The sequence below is a fragment of the Daphnia pulex genome, chromosome 11 (genome assembly GCF_021134715.1).
Source record: "Daphnia pulex isolate KAP4 chromosome 11, ASM2113471v1".
In the NCBI taxonomy this organism is placed as follows: Eukaryota; Metazoa; Arthropoda; class Branchiopoda; order Diplostraca; family Daphniidae; genus Daphnia; species Daphnia pulex.
In genome coordinates this window covers 3,890,299-3,903,759 of record NC_060027.1, presented here as the reverse complement: position 1 = coordinate 3,903,759, position 13,461 = coordinate 3,890,299, and the positions used below count along the sequence as shown (strand labels likewise).

General features: G+C 40.7%; 2 protein-coding genes across 2 annotated transcripts; both read right to left on the bottom strand.

Moving 5' to 3' along the window:
- Positions 1–426: 426 nt before the first annotated feature.
- LOC124208251 (regulator of G-protein signaling 8-like) lies at positions 427–2,214 on the bottom strand. The gene is made up of 4 exons (XM_046606015.1): positions 1,790–2,214; positions 1,561–1,706; positions 1,174–1,337; positions 427–1,095 (listed from the first exon to the last, which is right to left on the bottom strand). The coding sequence occupies exons 1-4, from the start codon at positions 1,852–1,854 to the stop codon at positions 892–894; spliced, it is 579 nt and encodes a 192-aa protein (XP_046461971.1). The 5' UTR covers positions 1,855–2,214; the 3' UTR covers positions 427–891.
- Positions 2,215–10,491: 8,277 nt separating this feature from the next.
- On the bottom strand, positions 10,492–12,301 carry LOC124208253 (regulator of G-protein signaling 2-like). The gene is made up of 4 exons (XM_046606017.1): positions 11,937–12,301; positions 11,717–11,853; positions 11,446–11,609; positions 10,492–11,344 (listed from the first exon to the last, which is right to left on the bottom strand). The coding sequence occupies exons 2-4, from the start codon at positions 11,844–11,846 to the stop codon at positions 11,150–11,152; spliced, it is 489 nt and encodes a 162-aa protein (XP_046461973.1). The 5' UTR covers positions 11,847–11,853; positions 11,937–12,301; the 3' UTR covers positions 10,492–11,149.
- Positions 12,302–13,461: the final 1,160 nt, after the last annotated feature.

The following is a 13,461-nucleotide window of genomic DNA, read 5'->3' as shown; positions in this document are numbered from 1 at the left end:
TGATATCACAGTTAGATTTCACTTCTTCTTCGCCACTTTGGGTCTATTTTTAGCGCACAGCGAGTGTAAAATTAGAAATGCAACGAACCCCCGACAGTCAGTCAAACCCACCCACACAACGTTGACGCTCGCATCAACTTTGTGTGAACAGCTTTCTTGCAATTAACCAGCGGAATCAATTCCAAATTGGCAGCAGCAGCCAAGCATTCGATCAATACCCGCGGTGTGTATACATTCAACTCGGAAGACGAGGAATCTCATTTCGTGTCCCAACGTCAATGCAGTATCACAATGACGTCATCGTGCCGTCATCGTGCCGTCTGTACGGGACTGGTCCATATAATCGAACCGGGAATTCTTTCTAGCCCTGTGATGTTATAGCGCGCTTTAAATGATTCAGGTTTACTACTATAAATGTGTATAGTATACGTTTGAATTCGTCATTTATTTACAAGTCATTATGTATCACATTCACAATGAAAATTGACAGGCCAAAGAAATTAATTTTAAAAAATCCCGCGAGTCAAACGACCAGCCGTTTTTTCCATATCAAGGATCGCAAAGAGAGAGCTAGAGAAAACAAAAATCACAGTTTTTCGCGCGGACTATAGAAAAATGAAAAAGTATAGACGAGATTGGGGACAACGTGGAAAAATTTGATTATGAAATGCAGTTCTTCAATAAATATAGAGAAGGAGAGACGTTTTTCTTTTTTTGAAAGAGGTATCATAGCGTGCAAAATTGTGCCCTATATAATGTTCAAAGAGATTTTTGACAAAAACCCCAAAGGCTTTGCCTTCCCTTTTCTGTTTCCGTTTGTCGATTTTTGGTTTTGGGTTTCGGAAGGTTGACAATATTCTTTTATTTCTATCATCGGATGGACTCGTGTGACTAGTCGGAAACGTCACTCGATGATGAATATCGTTCTGGGAAGGCGAGTTCGAGGAAGAGCTTCGACTGGAGGAAACGCAGGTAGGAATCTCTTTCCATCATGTGCTGGATGCGCCTTTGGGCTCGGTCGAAAACGTGCTGGTCAGGATTATTCGACTGGACGTTAGTCAATGTCAGGAGCCTTGTCTCAGAATCCAGGTTGACCTGGAAATCAGCAAAAAGTCGGGAAATGTTAGTTAACAGATGAGATAGAGTTGACTTGAAACACAATTACAAACGCACTTCTTTTGGCGATTGGGTTGCCACAAAGTCGTTGTAGATTTGCTGGGCTTTGGCTGCCATTTTTTGCGGTTTCGAGTTTTTGTACTCTTCGACGGCCAGCCAAAATTCCAAATTCTCGTTGCTGAATTCGCGCAGTAAAAACGCCCGGTAGAGAGAGGATCCATCTGGAAAGATATAGGAAACATTCAATTGCTGGTTAATGAATATGGCCTCATTGATATGCAAGGAAGAGTATTATAATGATACCCTTATTCGTTTATAATTTCTACAACTTTTCTTTTAAAGACGGGCGCCCTTATCGGTATATTGAGCGCCATTCGTCACGGCGGAACCCAAATACCATCGGCTCGGCTGTGTGTATATGAAACGGTAATTAGATCCACTTACATTTGGATGCCATGAGGGCAGCGAAGGACTCTGACCATTTCTGGGCCTCTTCCGGCTGGGGTCGGGCCGACAACGGCGAGTCGGAGTTCCTCCGTCTCAGAAATAATCCGGATTTCAAATTCAAAAGTCGCATTTCCGGTTTACAACTGTACAGAAAACCCAAAATTTTTAATTGATTGTTGATGTAAGTAACAATTTTTGTATTTAACTCGGAGGAATCAAAACTGACCTTTTCGTATTCAGTGAAATGAAGCTGTTAGACCTTTGAAGAAACCGATAGATATTCTTTAGCATGGAATGTCTGTTCCCCAGTGATGTTGGAGAAAACTCACTGGTTGTCAATCAATGTTTCTATTTGACGTAACAAATTGTGATGACGAACGTCGTTGGCGTATAGATCATATCTCAATTTGACACACAGCATAAATAATCCACTGTTCGAATTTTCACTATAGGTGTAGTCTTTTATTAGAGAGAATAGATGATAAGGAGAGAGAGAGAGGAATTCACTTGCGCACCTGACACTGGTGGAAGAGAGTCTGCGGGAGTGAAAGCAAGACTGCTTCGTTTATGTATTTGACAGCCGGGAAATTCTGAGGTCGGAAAGAGTGGTTGTCTGTCTGTGATGGTGAGAAACGTAACGCAAGTCTCCAACTGAGCCGACGCTATGGGGGGTTGGGGGGGGAGGGGGCTTTGCTTATTTTTAAATATTGCGCGCGCATCGCAGTGTTTTCCTACATAGCGGACAAATTTGTTTTCTTTTTCTTTCTTTTTATGGCCGTTATTGCATCTTTCTGCTGAAGAATAGTCCAATTTGTGTTTCAACTTTGGTTGCCTATGTGTTTATTCCCCTTCGGTACTTTATAGCTTTCTCTTTTAATATTGAGCGTTTGAAGTTGATAAAAAGAAAAGAAGAGAGACACGTTTCGCTTCTTCTTTTTCTGTCGAGTTAAAAAGACGAATGGTACCGACGTCGAAAGCTCACGGATAATCGGACGGGATCGCCCAGCAACCCGCATCGGCTGTCCATCAAACGGACCTTGTCGCTATATAATTGGGCGATGCAGGAGAGGCTTTTTCCCTTCAGATAGACGATGCATATAATTGTTTTGTTCTTGAACAGGTAGAAACTGAATGACAGCATGCGCGGTTCTATATGGCGACCCATATGCAGACATTACATCCGCACGGTCAGTTATCCGATAGCAACATTAGTATCTGGATAATAGATTTCGTTAACTTTGATTCAGTTTCAGAAAGCCGTCAGGTTCGTACAATGACATAACAGAAAAACTGACAAAGTTCAGTGATACTCTTTTTCAATAGCTTCACACGAATTCGCTTTCTTTACTATTGACATCTCGTGTACAGCTGTAAAGCTGTACACACCATTCTCCCTTGTTTTCCCCCTCAAACTCTCCATTAGCAAATAAGAAACGTCCAACAACAGTCTGTTGGCATATTATAAGTCACTGCCATTTCTACGAAAACATTTTGATAGAAAGGGAAGCAGGCTATCGTGTTTGCCCCACTCAAAGATATCGCACGTCACACAAATGTCGTACAGCAGCTATAGACGTGAAGGGGAGAGCTGACTGAGGATGATTGCTCAATCTTGGATCTATAAAAGTGCTTCTTCTTCGTCTATTGGGCGGAATATGTGTCGTATGTATACTGTGTATAGCCAGCGTGGGCAATATAAATGGCAGCCGGATCATATATTGTTGCCAGCTCCTATATATGACTTCCAGGCTCCTGCTGACGTGAGTGAAGACACACAGTACACAGTTTTGATCTCGAGATAAACGGGGTCGATCATATCATCTTGCCAGCAGGTTGGGTTGCAAATAATTCTTGCATATACTGGCAAGCGGCGGTCGCAAAAATAGCTCGAGCTGACACAGCAGTTCAGGAAAGATGGAGAAAATATCGGAGAACAAATAGAGACTCTTCAGCAGACTATCTGCTATTGTTCCTCACTCCTTTATCAATTTAACGTCATCTTACATTCATATGCGTCTGTTATTTAGACTGCTTTCCGTCAAAGGATGTCAACTAGAATTCGGAGTAAGATACGGCGTATAACGAACAACCAAATAAGTGAAGTCGCTGGGGCATATCAAACAGTAACGTATGGAAAACACGGCAGCTATAAGTAATCGGAGAGTTTGAATTCCTTTTTGGGCGGTTGGGTTGTTCGATTTGCATGTCTGAATTTGTCTCAGTCTCATTCTTATAAAAGATGTCCAGCAGAAAAACAAATTTCTTTTTTCAGACAGTAAAAGCAGAATTTTTGGCAGACGGGAACGCAATTGCCCTCATAGTCTGAATTCACTTGTGCAAGTTCCCGCTCGATTAATAAGCCCGAGTAAACTTTGCTTTTTACCATACGAGATATTTGTTTGCTTGCGTAAAACAATTTGATGTCACGTGTATTTTCCTGTTGATTTTAGCTCTTTTTCTCTATGGGTAAAAACATGCATACGCTATAACATTATTAACTGTCACACGGATCTTCCCTCTTAAGCAATCTTGGCTTGTAATAAGCAAATGTCGTTGAACTTACTCGTCTAATGGAATGCATCTCCAAAATGAAATTGAATTTTTGACTGTCGGTCACGCGTTTTCCACACGTGATTTTGAAACTGTCGCAAAGATCATAGTTTAGTTTAGAAGAAAAAAATGGTCGAAGTCTTGTAGCACAGGAAGGGGGAAAAGAAAAACCATCCGTTTTACGGTAATAGTAAATCAGCTAAAAGGCTTTAACGAGTTTAGATCGTCCATTTGAAAGGAAAACGTGTACATAGACTCGTTTTTTTTTTCGTTTTATTTTAATGGCGCTTCTTCCCTCGTGAATGGGCCTCACTTCCGTCTCACTTGATCCAAAGGACGGTCACAAAATCACGTGTGGCAAGCGCGTGACTCCCATGTTGGGAAATTTAATTTACAGCTCTACTTCTTTTTGAATGTTTAAACTGCGTACCTGTCGTTGAGAATACATCAAGGTTCAGGGTGCATATCTTATTTCGTTAGCGATCACGATCACTCTCTCCTCTTCCTGTGCGAAGGCGTCTTTAACCTACCTTTTAGCAATTCGTGAATGACGGTCATGGAGTATAATAGTTTTTCATCAAAGTTATGCTCTGTGAATTGAAGCCTTTACACTCTTTGAGAGTGTAAAAAGAGTTCAACTAAAAGTTACGTACAGTATAAGGAACACGATTTATAATGGACTCGCTGCCAAAGCTCGTCACCTTTTGATAAATCTGGGCTGCCAATTCATTTTGCGCATCTGAATTTGACACGGCAGTTTCAAAACATTTTCGTGATATTTCTACAGATTTTTTACCGTGTGTAATATGCGGTACTGTACGTTTATAACATGTTTCTCCGATTTAAGTTTGGTTAGTCTAAGTCTACTATTATCGACACGTGAGATCGCTCGAAGGTCTTGTAAGAACTTAACTCTGTAGACTGTCTGTGGACAATAAAAGTGGCCCTTTGACAATACGATGACCAAACCATTCAAATTTTCGCAAGTGCAAAGGTCTTGTGACTCGAAGATCGATCCATGACAAGTGACGCACGGTCAAGTCGCTAGGCGACCATCAGCATCCTTCCCAACGTCCGTCGAAACTTGATCTCAAATCACAGTGGACTCCTACATCCTTTTAAAGTCTACAGAATTTAGGCTCATTTATTACATGTATCGAAATTAAGGCGAAAACGAGGCTATACCCGGGAAATATACCGTAATCAGGGGATCTATAATTTCACGCGCTGAAGTTGCACTTTTTGATCGCAAATTATCCGTCCGGAGTCGAATGATCGAGCTATTCTGTTTCTCCATCAACGAGATAAAAAAGAAAAAATTCCAATTGAATCGATAAGTTGATGGTTTTATTGATGACTTCTCTGGAATCAAGCGAAGAAAAAGGATTCGATTCTCTTATATTCACCCTGCTTGTTCCGTGCGGCAGGAAGGCATCCGCGTATTTTGGCCATTATACAACTGAAATCTATACCCTTGAAAATGTTTCGCTTCGCCGATGCTCGACAACATCTTTCACCCTGTAAATGCGATGAATCGAAGGAAATTGCATACTACCGTACCGATATATAATTCACGGTTTATTAGGCCTTCTACAAAAGGCAGCAGAGATCGTACCGCAACTCAGGCAAGCGCAAACTAATTGACGAAAGTGTATAATCGCTGTCTATATCCCGGCAACCGGAGGTCGCACCCGTGGAGAGGCCAACCACCCTAAGCAAAAATGACACATATCCTAGCAACTCAAGAGGAACGAACCAAGAAACTTAAGGATAAAATTCATTTTCTTTAAAATCATAAAAGATATATTATAAAGCAATAAGGGCGCCGAGCTATACACGTGGAATGAAAATTGGTATCATACCAGACGATCAAGGTATCCATTTCTATACATTTCATTAATCACGTTCGAACCCCCTATTGTACATAAAAATGTGAAATGCCTTCCTGCTGGCACGCTTCCTGCTGTCGTCTGTCGAAATGATCAGATTGTTCTGAGATTCGTGCTCCACGTCGGAACATCCGGGGATTTATTGATTTCGATGCTATGCAATGCTGTGGGAAGGGATCGAGTGACCGACGAAAATAGCAACCATTGTGTACCGTCTAGATTACCAAGGCTAAACTAGCTACTCTAACAGCAATCGATGCCAGCAGCAGTTAGAGAATAAACAAGCTCGAAAGAGTTTTGATCGACTCGATTTACTATTTCTTTTAAATCGATGATTGCTCCTTTTTTTTAACGCGTGCAAACCCGTTGCTACAGAACATGTGACTGGAGAAACTCACGTGGCATCTATTCCTAATTGTGTTACTATTATTCTTTTATACATTTTTTTATTTGAAAGAGAAAATGTTTTATTGAATCTTTGGAATCCTCAGCCGTGCTTGGCCCGGCTTGGCCAATTTAGATTGGGCGTGTAGCTACTCTCTCTTGTACGATTGCTCCTTTCTCGCTTTCCCGGTAACGAAATCAAAAGCTTTTTTTTCTTTCCTGCCTATTCCTGTTATCACATGTTACAGTACCGGGAATCAAATATATTTAATAGTGTAATAGACGGATAGATAAATGATGCCAAGAAATGTTGTAGCAACCAAGCTGATATGGACAGCGTTCGCAGCACATTTATTTACCTGTCTCCGCCGGACACGTTGATTCGATAGCTCAGGGAAATCTCAAGCGAAAAATTGCGTTGCCAAGCAACCCACAGACGCCATCTAAAAGAAATTAAAAAAAAAGACGGAGATGTCGTAGAGTCCAGACGTCAAAGGAACTATTGTGTCGATACCTAATAAAGTGCGGGCAATAAGAAATGAAATGCTTGAGATTACATAAGAACATTATTTCTCTCTGCTTCAAAAACCAACACTAATGTGTAATTATTTCACAAATTCCATGCTCAGAACAAAAAGATTAAGAATTCAAACCATGAGAGGCATAATTAAGCATTCTACATCTCTGGCACCGAACGCGAAAGAGAGAGTAAATTGAGTTCAAGTATGCCAGGAGGAATCACAAATTAATTAAAGCGTCCCATGAGTGTAGTAACTTGTATGCGGCGATAGAACTGTACGACCTCACCCGTTTCGTTCCTGATGACTTTCAACTTGTCTACGGTATGTAATTCGGTGTCAAACTTGACGTCACTCCGGCCGCCACGGGAATCGAGGTGCAGGATAAAAATCTAAAACGAAAAAAACGACGTCAATCATAGGCACAGCGTTATTCTGTCAAGTTCCAAGTTCAACGGCTTTGAATGACCGGACACGACACGGAATGAAAAATGAGTCCATATACTCTCAACGACTGTCAAAATGAAAGACTAACAACCTCTTATTATTTCGACCGTTAGGCGAATGACGTCAAACTTGAGAATATCGAATGTTCCAGCAACGCTTTTTCGCTTCTTTTCTTTTTTTTTCCTCCCATCATGTGTTGATCGTCCTGAAGGGCTGTTCACCTTTTTTTCCTCCTTTTCTTTCTTTCTTCTCCTCTCTCTCGTTTAATTTGCTAAAAATAAATTTCTCTTCTGCTATTTCTGTTCTTTTCATCTGTTTTTAGTAGGTCGATTGCGTTTACAGACAAGGAACAAAAAAGGTTTCAAAATGTTTTTCCGGGACCTATGAATACGACTAGCGAAAATTTGTTGGCAAAATCATTATCTACCATGTCTGCATGGAGTCTGGAGAGCCGGAGCAAACGTATTGGGATTCCTTAATGACTCACTATAATTAGTCTATAGTGTAGAGCAAACTTCTTATATAATTACTTATCGTTTCTTGAAATCTTTGCCTGGAATATTCACAGCCAGCCAATGATATTCCCTGAATTTCGGTGTTGCCGGAAGGATTTTGACGGATTGGATTTAAGGGGGAAGAGTCGATTTTTAATATTTCTATCGATCTTAAATATGGCTAACTATCGATCTAAACCATCTTAATTACATGGCAAATTAGAAGTGTCGTCTGCTCTGCTTTAAATTACAAAACTGTGCTCGTCATGTTAATAACTCTATTCGCGAATCATTAAGGAAAAGCTTAATACACACTCCGTGCTGTTTGGCAGGTAAATAAAATAAAAATTACAAATAGAATGATTATGGTAAATAGAAGAGTTAAACCTGTTCCAAATATTTGTGTACTAATGTTACTTCCTGACTGGCATAGTCTATCATGTAATCCCCTTGTCAATGCATGGCATTTTGTTTGTACTGTAACTTTCTCCTTTTTGTAGATCTGAGGCTTGAGCCATCCATCATAACAACAAGATCATAACAAGATTTTCTTTTGCTGGTGCCCCCCTGTCATCAGCAACAATCTCAGCATCATCGCTTACCGGGTAATGATTTTCATTACTTTTATTCCTGCAACCTGCTGGATATTTTAATTATACATTACTTGCATAAATGCAACGTGGAAACCTTAAATTCCTTTTCCTTCCTTGTTGAGTAGTTGTTTGTATAAATATTTTTTGTAATCCATTTTTTATTTTTTATTTAGATAACACAGCATTCCATTCGATTGGATAAACTACCGATGACGGCTGAGAATATCTTCTTCCCCTTTCTTCAAATCCTCTGTGTCCTCGTGTACACCCATGTGAGGGTGGGTGTATTCACGAGTCTGAGGTCCTTTTTTCTATCCCGCCTGGTGGATTCAACTATTCTGCGGATGGAGCAGCACTTTTGGACGCCTGGCCGTATTTCTCAGGCTTAAAGGTAGGAAAAATATATCTCAATACTTCCCTTTTGAGTATTTAGTGGCATTGATTGTAAATCGTGACACGGAGCTACGATTATTCCTGAGTTAGGCCTTTTGACTGGAACTTGTTTTCCCTTGCGTTTTTGTTGACTCAGTTATTAGGGTTCATTAAACAATTCCATTTTGTGGAACGACTGCAGATCAGGCCCGGTTTTGTACCTCACAACTGTGGGTAACAAAACAATCAAATTCAAAATTATTTCAACTCTTTGAACACTTCAAGCAAAGTGTAACTAGAAACGTTTCACACCGGCACCTCCTATCGAATTTAGATCACGCCTCAACAATGCAGACTTTTAATTGACGCCCAGACATGAGAGTAGACTGACAGTCGACCGTTTTGCCACTATCGTTCTAGAATCGTATGTGGATATGTTTTATTAGTTCCATCAGGTGTCCGTAAAAATAGAGTGCGTTTACTAATGAAGTGAGAGACAACACGGCGAACGACGTTTTTCGTTATCGGTAACTTAATTCGCGTATATTTATAGAACTCATTCCAGATAAAAGGCTCCGCCATGTAGACGACGAACTACGTCAATCGTCCAGCTCACGGCGTCGATAGTTATTGTGTCTGGTTGGAGCCAGGCTTCATTTCCTCCCCAGCGAAACAGCAGGTGAAGTGCTGATTTGGCTATTTATACGCTAGCTAGAAATGCACGCTCGCTGATGAATGGTCACTCTCGGTACTCGATTAATGTCGACACTCACTCGACACGTGATGTAGACTAGGCTAGCGTACACCAGTCTTTTTTTTATAGGTAGAATGATCTCGAATAAAATACGTTTGCTTAAAAAAGAAACATACAATTTATGCTACTGCTAATGCCATCGATTGCCATATACTTGTTGAGCAAGGAGTTTCGCACTTTGTTTTCCAGACTGCAGTCAAACTGGATGATAAATAAAGATTTTTCTTTAATTTGTCTGTGTCTAGTTCGTTGGCAAATTCCACGAAATGGATTGCATCCATTTTGTTGCTACACACTCCCATACTGATGTGGATAACGTCATCTATATGGAATATCACCAATTTTGGGCACAGTATACTTAAAAGCGCTAGCAATAGGTGCCGGGCCTGACTGAATGGACCGTTGGGGTTGTTCACGTCGCCATAAATTATGTGGCTACAATTAATGACTTCAGGTGCAAGATAAAATGGTCACGGACAAGAAATATCTGTCCAATTTTTTCAAGCTCAAGGGCAGCGCCAGCGTCAGGTGCACAGCTGTGATATATATACTCCCTTTTTTGAGTGCGAAAATCGCAATGCTGATTTGACACCTTTGAATTCGGCGTTGCATTTGAATGGCTTTAACTGTTCTTCTTGATGTTGCCATTAATAAGTAGTTGCCAAGCGGAACTGGGAGGCAATCCACAATGGAAAGAGTTTAGTGGAATGAGGATGGAGATCGACTTTGACGAGTTTTCAATGCATTCATTTACTTCCGGCCTACAGATCCTTCCTGTTTTACTTGAACAAACTTTTTTATTTCGATTTAAAGATTCGCCAATGTTGTATATATGCACACCTGTTTTTTTTTTTGTTTTTTTTTTGTTTCATTATGGTCAATATCTATTCCGTTATGAGTAGATCAGTTGATACAGAATTCGCCGTATGTACCGTAAATGTTACGTTTATTTAAAAACATGTATCTCCATTCAAAATATATAGATTAATACACCGGGCCGGGGTATATGGTCCATAGACTCACAGTGACCAGCACAAAAGTTTCCCTATAAAAACAACAATGATAGTACAAAATTGGGAAACATTTGCTTATTTTCAGACTAGGAACGTCAAACTATATGAATTACACGTTCAGTGATTTCAAAGTAAAAAAACCATGTAATTGTATAACGAGCAGGTTACTTTTATGTGAGAGAGAGAAGAGAGACTAGCCAACGGGATCGTGAAACTCACATTTGCGGGTTTCGTATTGGAAATTGCTGGTAGATGTATAGGCGGAAGAGAAAGTCACAATTTCGCTCGTGTTATTAGAGAAATTAAACAAATCATAACCAGAACGCCGATTAGATAAATATCACAGTAGACGCGAGAGCTGTACGATTCCCTATAATTTAAAACGATTGCCTGCGAAAGAGAGTAATCGACGGGTTTTTTCTTTTACATTTTAAGTTGCAATTTCATCTTATAGTTTTAGAAACGTTCTATAATTTGTTTTCAGGTGCCCCATTGCTTTGATCCAGTCCGTTTTTATTTTTCTCGTTCGTTTCCATTGCGGACTGATGACTGCCAACGCTATTGCTTAAAGCTTAACTTGTCGATGCCGAGCAGCGTTCATTGCGAACGAGTTCAAGAAAGAGTTCTGACTGGAGGAAACGCAAGTAGGAATCGCGTTCCATCATGTGCTGGATCCGCCTTTGGGCTCGGTCGAAAACATGTTGGTCCGGATTGTTGGACTGGACGTTTGTTAATGTGATCAGTCTCGTCTCAGAATCCAGGTTGACCTAAAACAAAGTAAAATTCAAGAGTTAGTTTTGTTTGAAAAAACCACTGCTAAACAAATTATAAAAATTAGCTAAGCTCTATCAAGTTTTAAAAAACGCACCTCTTTCGATGCTTGTACGGCTACGAAATCATTGTAGATCTGCTGGGCTTTGGCTGCCATTTTTTGCGGTTTCGAGTTCTTGTACTCTTCGACGGCCAGCCAAAATTCAAGATTCTCGTTGCTGAATTCGCGCAGTAAAAACGCCCGGTAGAGTGAGGATCCATCTGGAAAAGTCCGAGAACAAAATAATTTGCGATTAGATTTCTATTTTTGATTGCGCATGTTTTCGAATCGACAGTGTTGCGTCAATTTCATCAGGTTTATAACTTACATTTGGATGCCATAAGGACGGCGAAAGATTCCGCCCATTTTTGCGCTTCTTCCGGTTGCGGTCGAGTTGACAGAGGGGATTCTGAGATCCTCCGTCTCAGAAATCCGGATTTGATATTTAAAATTCTCATTTCAGATCTGAAATTATCAACGAAAGCAAATTAGCTTAGTTTAATTATTATGACGATAATAATTTGTCGCAACCGCAAAAAGAAACTTACCGTTTAAAATTTTGAAATAAGATAGTGTTGTTAATAGTTGTCACTGCTGCTGCTATCAGCTGGCGTCTGTTGGGTTCCAGGAATTTCACTGATCAGCGTGGGAAATTACTGACTCGAATCTTTCGTTTGATTGTGATTTGGGTGTCATGTAACGAGTTGTGGTATTTGTTGCAGTCGTTACGGATCAGGATCTTCACATGTATTCCGCTCAAACTCTGTCGGAAGTATATTTCCAGCTGCAAAATTTTTTCTAAATTATTTTCACTATAAATTGGCACAAGTGGATGATTGGTGTTGGCAAGGGGCGATTGTTTGACTAGAAGGTGAAAAGCACTAGCGCACCTGACGAAAGTAGGAGAGAGTCTGGAGGCTGAATGCAGCCCCGTTCCACTTTATATAAATGCTTTGCACCGGAGATGGGCGGCGAGAGATGCTGTAGCAAACAATTCTGAAACGCCACGGGAAATGGGGGGAAAAGAAAAAAAAAAAAAGATTTTCTGCGATTTCTGCGCGCGCATTTCAAACTCTGAAATCCCGCTGCGGCCGCACAATGTATTCAAGTGAGCATAAAACCAAACAAATAAAATTTCACATTTACCAAGACAAGAATGGCCTCAAAAAAAGACAATACGCGGTGCGAGTTCATTCCCCCCTCCCTTTTGGCTTCATAATGGTTTTAATTAAATTCACTAATGACCTGAGAGTCAGCTAGAGCTTCACTCGGACGACATGTTCCAAGTCTCTAAAGGCGATACGCCATGCGCCAGACTGAAACCCGACAAACAGGCGTGGCCCAGCTTCTGTATGGCGAGACTTGGGGATTACACGTGATGTAGTGTCCCCGTGTCCGTGCTTGTCGGGTGTCTTTAGATTTTCTCGTATTTCTCTTGCAGTACTTTTGTATATCCTATACCAGTTGGAAGTAGAACTCTGTATATACCATATACCGTACGTGTTGGGGGTTTTTCATCTCCGCTCCAAAACAATGATCCTTTTCATCTCCATGGAACCGACTCGGCTACTTGGCTTTTCGATCAATCATTTGATCTCTGCAGATAAGCAGAATCGGCTTTCTATCCGTTGAAAAACTTCTCCATTATTTGAATCCCGCGGGGTAGGAGGAAGTAGATGATTGGCTCCGCCAAACTTAAATCAATGATTTTCCTTTCTCGACATGTTGTAAAACGGTTAATGATGGCCCTTCTTTAGAGTGGATTTCTAGAAAGTACAAGTCAAGATTAAGTAATTAATGTCGATGTCAGGTCCCCAAAGAAATCCAATCCAATCCCGGCTGTTTGGCAATAGGAAATGTCAACATCTATTCGAACGTTATCGATCGAGGCTCGGATTGAAAAACCATCATCTTCTCCCTTTCTTTCTTCCTCTATGACTCCCGGGGCTGACGAGTTGACAGGCACAAATCAAACAAGTCGAAACATTCTATGGAATCGACAAATCTCGTGTCTGCTGATGGCAAATGTCAGCATCCGAAGTTTCGTTGTTGCTACGCATCCGCACCCGGCAG

Bases quoted from the DNA above. Each gene is read 5' to 3' on its own strand.
- LOC124208251 (XM_046606015.1), bottom strand. From the start codon at position 1,854: ATGCTAAAGAATATCTATCGGTTTCTTCAAAGGTCTAACAGCTTCATT. The intron at 1,338-1,560 runs GTAAGTGGATCT...ATATCTTTCCAG, and splicing joins TGCCCTCATGGCATCCAAAT to ATGGATCCTCTCTCTACCGG. The intron at 1,096-1,173 runs GTGCGTTTGTAA...GCTGATTTCCAG, and splicing joins CAACCCAATCGCCAAAAGAA to GTCAACCTGGATTCTGAGAC.
- LOC124208253 (XM_046606017.1), bottom strand. From the start codon at position 11,846: ATGAGAATTTTAAATATCAAATCCGGATTTCTGAGACGGAGGATCTCA. The intron at 11,610-11,716 runs GTAAGTTATAAA...GGACTTTTCCAG, and splicing joins CGTCCTTATGGCATCCAAAT to ATGGATCCTCACTCTACCGG. The intron at 11,345-11,445 runs GTGCGTTTTTTA...ACTTTGTTTTAG, and splicing joins CCGTACAAGCATCGAAAGAG to GTCAACCTGGATTCTGAGAC.